At 36.2% G+C, this 10,165-nt stretch overlaps 1 protein-coding gene across 1 annotated transcript in view; it reads right to left on the bottom strand.

Moving 5' to 3' along the window:
- Positions 1 to 736: 736 nt before the first annotated feature.
- Positions 737 to 10,165, bottom strand: part of LOC118252108 (CDK5 regulatory subunit-associated protein 2) — a gene marked incomplete at both ends in the record, with an annotated part of 46,896 nt that continues 37,467 nt past the window's right edge. Inside the window, 6 exons of the mRNA XM_050716629.1 lie at positions 737 to 853; positions 2,256 to 2,523; positions 5,682 to 6,147; positions 8,339 to 8,529; positions 9,151 to 9,198; positions 9,933 to 10,028. Coding sequence (XP_050572586.1) covers positions 737 to 853; positions 2,256 to 2,523; positions 5,682 to 6,147; positions 8,339 to 8,529; positions 9,151 to 9,198; positions 9,933 to 10,028 — 1,186 coding nt within the window. The remainder of the gene's footprint in view (positions 854 to 2,255; positions 2,524 to 5,681; positions 6,148 to 8,338; positions 8,530 to 9,150; positions 9,199 to 9,932; positions 10,029 to 10,165) is intronic.

The raw sequence follows: 10,165 nt of genomic DNA, 5'->3' as shown, positions 1-10,165 counted from the left end.
TGAGACACTGTCCTTTAATTAAAGAAGAACTAATAAGCTCTCTGTGCATATATTGGTCCATACACACAAAGGGCACGCACAGGGCATGATTCTGCAAACTAACTAACTGGCCTCAGTGACACTACTTTTAGAGTAAAAGTAATGATGTGACCAAAATTGGCCATATCCTCTGTATTCTGTAAACAACAGGTTAACTAGGTTATTCAAGCCCTCCCATAACTGACTAAAGGGTTATGTAGAAACACCTAATATTAGCACTAAGACTATTTACATTTTTGTTAAATGATTCCGTTAGGTTTCAACCTAGTTGAATGCTTTCAAATAACTCAGATAAGCAAAATTCTGTCATTCAACTGATTCATTGCAATAGTTCTTAACTAGATGCAGAAGCATAAAGTAACAAACATATTTAATACAGAGAAGTGTTCAGAAGTGAGGACATTAGCAGTAGAGATCAGGGTTAGGCACACAACTCATTATTTTTACTGGTAACCAGACTCATAAATCCCCATGACCCTTCTGAAAGTATAACCCTTAAAAGACTAACTGGGATTCTTAGAGCAGTTAATCCATACCAGCTAAATAAGCAAGATTTAAAACTGACATATAGCAGCAAAAGAGACAATTGCCTGCAGTAAATTACAATTTTACACAACTTAGAAGACACTAGAGTTTTAAATTTTTTTTTTTATATATATATATATACACACACACACACACAATTTAAATGCTCTACCTTGACAGTTTTGCTGATTTTTGTCCATCAGATATTCATTCTTGACCCCTGTATCCAATTCAATGTCTTGCAAGTCAACCTGGGCCCCACTATTGTCCAGTTTGATCAATGAGGCGACTGAAGAATAGCAGGGGGGAAAACAGAAGGCAGCATGTGAATGGAAAAAAATTCAAGTGGAGATAGTTAAAAACAAATTTAAAAAAAAAATCACAACCCACACACAAACCTGATTCTCTGATAATTTAGAACAGGAAAATCATTTAAGGAGCAACTATTGAGAATGTAATACAAACATTACTGGTGGTATGAAATGGTGTTTTCACGTTTTTAAAAATACTCGAACTACAAGGATGTGAATAGCATCCTACCAACAAATGAAGACAAACATTTGCAAGTCCCCTTTGTAATATAACAGCTAATCATTTATAGTGTATTTTTAAATGTTTCATGTTAAACTTAGAGAAAAGGCTAAACAGTTCATCCAATACTATAACTGATTATAGACTTCTGCAAACTTCCATTGCATTAAGTCTCAGAATTACTGTCTGTAGTACAAGTGTTATCCACTGCAGAGTAAAGAAACCAGTACGAAAAGGAAATCTCAGGACTTTAGTACTAACAGATTCGGGTAATTTCAGGATACAATTCAAAAGCACTTTCCCTCTCAGAGTTCTCCATGGATTTTGCACCTACCAAAGCTAACTGCTACAGTCCAATCAACTTCAGTATGTACAATTGAGTCATGCCATATCTTTCTCACACCATGATAATGTTATCATTAACATCAAAGCCTCTGCAACTTCTGCTTTTGACAGTAGCTCACTTGGTGCTTGATTTAATCTTACTTCTTATATTTACACGTTCTCTGTCCCTCATCTGTCTTTTACATCTCTACCCAGTTTTTAGTCTTACTGCTAAATGTATTTTTTTAACCACTCCAAATCTTTATACGATACCCATTGTACTCTGCCTTACAAATTTGTCATACGTTGCTGATCCAGATACTTTGTCAACAAGTAAATTTAAATTAACCCAGCTGCACTGAAAACAGACACAGATGACCGATCAGTGGAACATTGGAAAATCTTGTTTATGCAGCATAAACAAATTGGGTATTTTTATATTCTCCTGTCTCCGTTACTGTTTTCATTAGGCTTGGAATCCTATAAAGGAAATCTTTCATTTACCTGAACATTGACGTATGTGTGCGCATGTGTGGGACCTTCCCAAACTGTCATTTATTACATACATTATGCCATGCATACAAGGGACTTTCTATTCCATACAAAGCTGTTATACATTCTAGCAGCAAAGATAAATTTAACTAAAAGAAAAAAACTACAGTGTTTTCTATATAGTCATCTATATATAATTTGCCTACCCAATAAATATTAAGAATAAGCAGCATTGTACTTATGTAAAAGTGATCTGTTTTTACTTTCTACAAGAAAAGAATACACTATTTCAAGCAGCATTACAAGTTATTATGTCTGCTCTTTAAACACAATTGTTTATCTACCTCTCACTAACGTGCTCTCCTCTGCAGGCTCTTCTTCAAGGTTTTCAGTTACCGACTTGCTCAATAGTAACTCTCCATTTGTTTGTGCTTGGAATTGTTTGTTTTGTACTTCACATGCTTTCAGATCTTCATAAGGTAGCCTCGTATGATGCTGTAGTTGTGAATCTGATTTCTGCTCACAAAGTTTCAAAGGCACATTTTCTAGTGGTCTGGATGATCTTAGGAGTACAGGCAGACGGGACTTCTTGGGCAGGAAAGCAGAATCAGTCTGAAAAAGGTATTGAATAAAATGAGAGGTTGGCAGGTGGGAATGTAGCAGTCACATAAAGGAAGTATAAGCTAGTATTCCAGGAAAAATAAAGATTCAGTCAACTGTCACATAAAATAGTAAGATTGCAATACCCTTGCAACATGGAAAACTTACATTCAGTGAGCCTATGCCACTGGTTCAATTTTCTGAGTGAGTGCTGCTTATGCATCCACAACCACCCAGTGAGTGGCTTCCAGTCCATGAAGCAAGGCAGCAAAATCACCATCAACTAAGCAAAGGATTTTAATCAGTAGGTGTATTAGCTAACCCTAAATTTTTATAAGCATTAGGAAAATAGTTTATTACCTAAAATGACTTTTCTAACTACGTCCCACTCTCGTGAGTTGTATCATATCTCACAGCCCAGGAAATGTTTCCCTTAAATCCTTTTTTTTAATATAAAAAAAAAAAAGGATCTTTCTAATTTTTCCTAAATTTCTGAAGATGTTTCCTTTCTTCCTCTCTTTCCATCCAATAGGCACTACTTCAAACCAGCCCTTTGATACCTTTGAGCAAATGAACATAGCTTTGCATCAGCTGCAGAGGAAATTTGCTCTACCATAGAGAAATTTTTTATAAACAAAAATAGTTAATTAGCAATACACTCTATGCATTGCTTCTGCAGAATTCCCGTCTCCTACTGTAACAAACATTACATCATTGGAGTTGGGAGGAGAAGCTAAATTTTTTAGTGGAAATCACTACATGTTAGCCCCTCACCTCTTGAAGACTCCACACAAAATAAATGTGTCCTTGTTTAAACCACAGAGCATAAAGTAGTGCTATCTCCAAAAAGATAAAAACATGCAATATGCTGATGAGAGTTATAGAATGCTATGTAATAATAATAAAAATCAATAATGGCATGTTCAAATAGATTTAGTTTATTTCTTTCGCCGTTCATTTGCTCCACTAGTGTTTTAAGTCCTGTAATTTCTTTTACCACCCAATGTATTCTGAAATACTTTTTCACATTTATTTCTTAGCAATTATAGTCTTTATACAATTTAAAATAATAAAAAGCAAGTTCCATTTTCCTAATGATATACTCAATTCGTTTTGTACATAAATGAATACAATATCATTTGGAAGCTGAAAAATAAATCCAGTTGAGATGAACTTCCTGGTAGTTTTACTAAAATGCACAAATAATGTTGACCAATTTCCACCTGTCTCAGGGCTGTTGCATATACATACATATCACCCAGATTACTTAAGGTCCAGTTCAGCAGGCTATATGAAATTATTTATAAAAGCCATTCAGAAATATCAGATACACTGGATTAGACCAAACAAGAAGACTCTTAAACTGCATTGAGGTTGCAACTCATAAAAGTAGAGAGGCATCTGGAACATGATGAACCAAAACAGTATACTGAAACTTAATGAAAACAGGAACTTGAAAAAAAGATTTCAGTGACCAGAATTGCAGAAAGAACTCTTGGTATTCACCATGGAGGGCAGACAGGCCTCTGCTTGCCTTCAGAGATTGTCCTTCGTTCCTGAGAGGTGAGACCAGCAAATAAAAGACATCACTCATGCTTTTAAGCAAGTCATCACAAGCAGATCTTCATTAATAGGCCAGCTAGGATTTCAAAACCCAGCCCCTACTATCCATCTTTATTATTCCTCATTTCCACCTGCCCTCATCTCTTCATGTGCTCCTGAAGCCAGCTGCCTGGGATAGAACAAGGCAAACAGATCCACTCCTTTCTGCCTCAGAAGGGCCTGGTCAGACTAGCCAAGGCATCCTAAAGACGTGGGCACAGCTATCACAGCAGCCTGCCTGCCAAACACAACTGACCATATACCCAATACCCTAAGAATGCTAACAGTAGCCTAAGAACATTTCCATTATCATTGTCTTTCTTTCCCAAACACTTTTTTTTTTTGTTAAAGACAGAAAACTTACCACCAATGGGGAAAGCTTAAAAGAAGGTAACTGAATCTCTGCTAGCAAGCGAAGATGCCCTGATAGAGTTTGATTACATGTAAGCTGATTGGTGAAGCAAGACGTTGCTTTTGTGAGTTACTTGGATTTTGATTTTTCAGGTGTATCACAACCTATTCCTAAGATTGGCAAAAATTCCCTAGGGTGTTTTCCAGGGAAGACCATGCATGCCAAAATTTTTTCCTTAAAATCCCATATGGAGATGCTTATTCCAGTACAGACAACATCTCGTGGTTTAAAAGCACCTTCCTTTAATGAAATGGAGAGAATAAGAACAAGCTGGAACATAAATCACTAGCTCTCAGAAATCTCTTGATCACTAAAGTCATGGAAACCATTCCTGCAGTAGGTGCTACAAGATTCTCTATTAGAAGTGCACAAAGTCAAAAGCAAGATTCTCCTTTGTCTCCCCTGCAAGAGCTAAGATCTTCAAAGAGTTTTCAACTTAGCTTCTATAACTGCTACTGAAACAATACACATGAACTCTTTAGTAGACGCTATTGTTCCATCTCTTTGTTTAGGATCAGAGGCTGCCTGCCTTCAAAAGGCTTGAAAACTGAACTGGCATAAGCAAATTAAGTAAGCCTGTATTCACAAAGCAGACTCTGTGCACCTAGTTTCCAAACCAAATATGAAGAACTGCCCCCACAGTTTTATAGAGCGCTACTGGTCATACTTCTGTAAGAGCAAGACACAATGCTAAGATGTTAATAAAAGCACAGAATTAAGATTCGAGTTTGTTGAAATCTACCATTAAGTCTTCACCAGCATGCTCTGAGACATTATGGACGTCTTCAATTTTCTAGACCCCATTTGCCTCTTAGTTCTGTACTTTATGACCATCTGAACATAGATATAAGGATGTACAGAATCAGGCCACTATGCTATAAACTTTCTCTCTTTCCAAATAGCTAATAATATTCACTAGTATCTAGTCCCCGTGAGGAATGAAATTCAATTAATTAATGGTCTAAGGCATACTGAAGTGCATGATGAAAAGATTCAAATATTAAGAACAATTATCTTAAATATATTTGGCATATATCTCTTCTCCTAATTTTAAACATTACACAAAAGCAAGATTTAATATTAGAAATGAAACGTACTTTTCTCTTTTGTACATCTATCCCCTCAGTACTAAAAAGAGAATCTTAAATAAACTTACTTCATTTGTTCTCCTTGAAAAAAAAATTCTTTCATGCTGCTCGCCCTTCTTAAACACATTTTCCTGCTGATGTTCTCTTTCTGCATTTAATCTTGAATATTTTGTTTTTTCTTCTGAGGCTCCTTTTTTGCCTTCATGTTTCAATCTCATGACATTACCCTCTAAAGTCATTGTTTGTGTAGCTGCATCTTTCAATTCCACTTTCAACAACTCAATATCCTTATTAATCTGTGGCGTTGCATCTGGATAAAGCTTCTCTTTCCCATCAAAAGTTGATTTCAATTCTACTTGCTGCTTTAAGAATTTATTGACCTGCTTGAAATGTTTGAGTTCAGCTCTTAGTTGAATAATCATTTGCCTAAGATCTTTTTCATCCTTTTTCTCTATATCTTCACTTGAACATTCTTGCTCAGTTGTGTTCAGATGATCTAACAGTTCATTTACAATTTTCATTTGTTCTTGTCTGCTATACTCAGGAAGGAGGAAAGAAAAGGCATGAATTTTTATTTTTATTTAAGCAAACAAGAACACCTTCTAAGAAACACTTTTGCAGTGTCTTGACATACTTGAGATTCCCAGGAGACTCTTTTATTCACTAATGAATTACTCACTAATGAACCGAGGTTTTGAAACATTTTCACAGCATGAGTTATAACACAAATTATCTCATCAATGTTTTTCTCGAATTCATGACCATATATGCTCTATCACCCCTTTCCTCATCCACGAACAGTTAGTAAACCTCTTGTAGCTAAATCAATTGCTTACGTAACAGTAATATAAGAAACAGGAATGGGTTTTCAAACCATTTTACTTTCTGATTGAAATACCTTAAAAATAAAATTCCCACCAAAACACAGGAGACTCTAGATGTTGAGTTTTGCTGAAATGTGTCCCTTCATGTATTTCTAATGTAACATAGAAGTTGGAAACTGAGAAAGCAGCCAAAAGCCTGCAAAAACAGCTCACTACAGACCAACAAACTGCCTCACAGATAACCAGGGGTCCATCAACAACTGTTTAGAAAGCAATGTTTTAAGTGAAACTGAAGCCAAATAAGAGGCACTTAAGGCATAAGCAAGTCCTCAAATTCTACAGATGATTTCATGTGTCCAATAAAGAGCAGTTTGTGCCACCAAACATATAAACCAGCATTTAAAACAACTGTATTTATACAGTTAGCATTTGAAGTTGTAGAAACTAACTAGGCTTTTTATGTCTTTGTCTGGCATCTAATGTCATTAGTGAGAATTGTTACCCAAAGCACAGGCTCATCACCAGTCAGTCAGGACATTTATACTTGGATATAGAAAATATTACACACTAAAATGCTAAAGATGATGGTGGTGGAATCACTCATTAGCAGACTTTTAAGTAATGTTAACAAATAAACCAATGTTATCTGTTCATCTTCTAAGAGCAACATCCCCTCATTTGTCACTAAATAGTGCTTTGGCAACTAAGTCCGTTTATGCCTCTTGGAGAGTTTTAGATAGTAATGTAAAAACACAGAATTGCTTGAGTAAAGTCAACTGCAGTGCATCCTGAACCCAGAACAGGATTTGACTTGTGTAACTCCAGAGGACATTCTGCTACCAGCGCTGCTGAGCCCTCTGTATGTGGAAGGTCATTCCCATTGCTCTTCAGAAAGCACTGTGGTGTGGCTAGCTGAAGGAACAACACTGACGGGCACTGGAAAAAAGTCCCCTCATACTGTATATAGGCTTAGAACATGGAAAGAACAAAAAGAAAAATGAGAGTGATCTCCAGCAAAGCTGTAATTCAGTTTTCAACCAGGAGATTAAGTGGTTTAAAAGCATGAAATTGGGGGGGGGGGAAGTAATGATGATGTGTTTTTTTTTTCTATACAACTTCTTTCTTGATGTTGTCCAGATCCTACAGAAATGAGCATTTTGCCTGGGAATGGATTACATTGTAGCGTAGCGCCTGTGCACACACATACAAAACATTTGTTAAACTAGATTCAAAACTGACCTAAGTACTTACAACATGGTTCATCTCAGCAGCCCTAGAAGTGGTTTACACTGGAATAACCAATTAGTCAACTGCAGCATATGGACACAGACTCCCTGATTTGCCTACAGAAAGCAAGCCTCTGTCCAAGCTGTTCAGATGGAAGGACAGAGGCCACAAAGCATACCAGCAACGTCCATTCAGAATTAACACTGCAGTCACTGTAACTCCGTTTCCTCCATCCTCAGTTTCTCACACGTATCACTTCTACAGCAATACAGATTCATCCCTTCCAGCACACCACCATTCACTGGTCTGTGCTTTCTGATATTTTAATATTTAAAAAAAAAAAAAAAGAAAAAAAAATCAGCACTACATATCATCATCTGTGCCCTTTAGCACTGCTAGCCCCCATCCTGAAAACAATTCCTCTGTACAGTAAAACTCCATGTATCAATAACTTCGGAGATTTTTTTTTATTGTAATGGTTTTTTCATAAGGATTTCGACTGATAGTATGTTTCCTAATTACTTAATTGCATGATAGACTAAAATGGCTCTGAAGGCGCCTTGCCAATCTCTCAGGTAAATTAGACAGTGCCATTATCTAAATTCACTTTAGCAAAATTATTCTCTTCTCAAATAGAAATACTGTCAAAAGCAGTGCATCTCTCACATACTTACGTAGATTCAAGTACAGATGCTCTATTTTCTCTTAAAAGAGATGTGAGCAAGTTCATCTCTTCTGTTTCATGTTCACTCATCCCTATTCTGCCAAAGTGTTTGCCAGTTGTATCATGTTCAAACTGAGGCTTATTTGGATTCCTATAATGTCTATCTTTGCAGAAACTCTCTGAATAGCCTGATGGAGTTATCTGTTAAAAAATTGCAAACATTTTCTTATTAGACAGGTATGCAATGTTCTATTAAATTCACGGCTGTTATCTTTTTGTAATCAGGTTTTGTAATTCCTGATGACCTTTATCTACATTAAGAAGCATCCACAGACATTTCACTTACTATTTATTAATAGAAAAACTAATGAACATCTATTTCATATGATTAATTCATAGTGATCAGTTGTTTAATACTAAGTAGATTTCCCCGAGGGTATTTATCTTTGAATACATACGAAACTTCTGGAATGTTGCCTGCAGATTTTAGCTAACTTTTTATTAGTTTACCTTTGAAACATCTATATTCAAAGTACCAAATTCTGCCCTGGCATCTCCAGGTGCAAACCCTGATGGCAAGGACAGAATGCAACTTATAGTATTTACAAGCTTACAACTTCATTTATGTTACACTGGAGACAACTTCTACATGGGGTTTCTCCAGTAATTCTACCCCCATTTAAATCAATGGGAATCTTTTTATCAACTACGTGAGAGTTTAGACTGTGTCCATTTGGATACAGTTTCATCAGTACACATCAGCAGTGAGAGATTAAGATGTTTATGAGGTTAATATAAGAATCTTTACAATACATCATTTACCTGTTTATCCACCTCGGAAGGACAATCCATGGATAGCTGAAGGCATACCTAGTAAACAGAGAAACACAGAAATTACAAATTTCAAAGAACAGAACATCATTATTCGTCAACATAACCAGTCAAAATGTGCCATTTTGTGTCAGATTTTAGCATGTTACCATTTTCAAGCAACTAGAAACATTCAACTTTAATTGCACTCTATGATCTTCTGAGGTCCATTCCACCGTGATTTTCTCATCCCGTGATGCTTTCTACTACATTTATTTTGAATGACCAGAGGAAAGCTGATTCCAGAAATTTACGTAAGTATGAAAATGTCTTCAGCAAATTACCATGATATCAAGTATTTCAACCCTGAGGAAGGACGTCCAATATTTTTTCATCAATGAGAGCAGCAGAAGAATCTCACATAATTTGTACTAGAGGCCCAACTACAAGGGAGGCTGAAGATTAGCAACGGAGAAACTGAGTGTGTGTGTGCGTATAAAGAAACACAATTTCAAGGGACTATCATCCCCATTAAGGAAGATTATGAGTATTCAAGCAGGAGGAAATAAGGACCAGAATGGAAGCTATCCTGACTGGAAAACCCTAGCAGCAGAAAAACACAGGCAGAAGCTTTCAGAAACTCTTTAGTATAACAATCAGTTGAAAGCAAAATCAGACACCAAGACAAGTATGCTTTGTTTGCAAAAGATATTGTGTTCTAAGAATGCAAGAATTTTAAAGGTTATGCAGAGAAAAGAGTAGTGTAACATAATGTACCCAGAGCAGAGTCCTACCTGACTGACCCTCTCATAAAATTGACTGTTCTGCATCTTCGTGTCATTGTCACCATCTTCAGTCTGCATCACAGGCTCTTCTGTTGTTTCAAGAAACTACACAAAGTATGGAATGATGTGAAAATGTAGCACAAAAAAATACTGTGATATGAAACATGCATAAATAAGTCAGTGACATGTCTTAAAAGAAAACAAAAAAAGCCTGTAATACAAAGTAACAAACACTGAATTAG

The sequence above is a fragment of the Cygnus atratus genome, unplaced genomic scaffold, assembly GCF_013377495.2.
Source record: "Cygnus atratus isolate AKBS03 ecotype Queensland, Australia unplaced genomic scaffold, CAtr_DNAZoo_HiC_assembly HiC_scaffold_105, whole genome shotgun sequence".
Taxonomy (NCBI): domain Eukaryota; kingdom Metazoa; phylum Chordata; class Aves; order Anseriformes; family Anatidae; genus Cygnus; species Cygnus atratus.
This window is presented reverse-complemented; position numbering and strand designations above follow the sequence as displayed.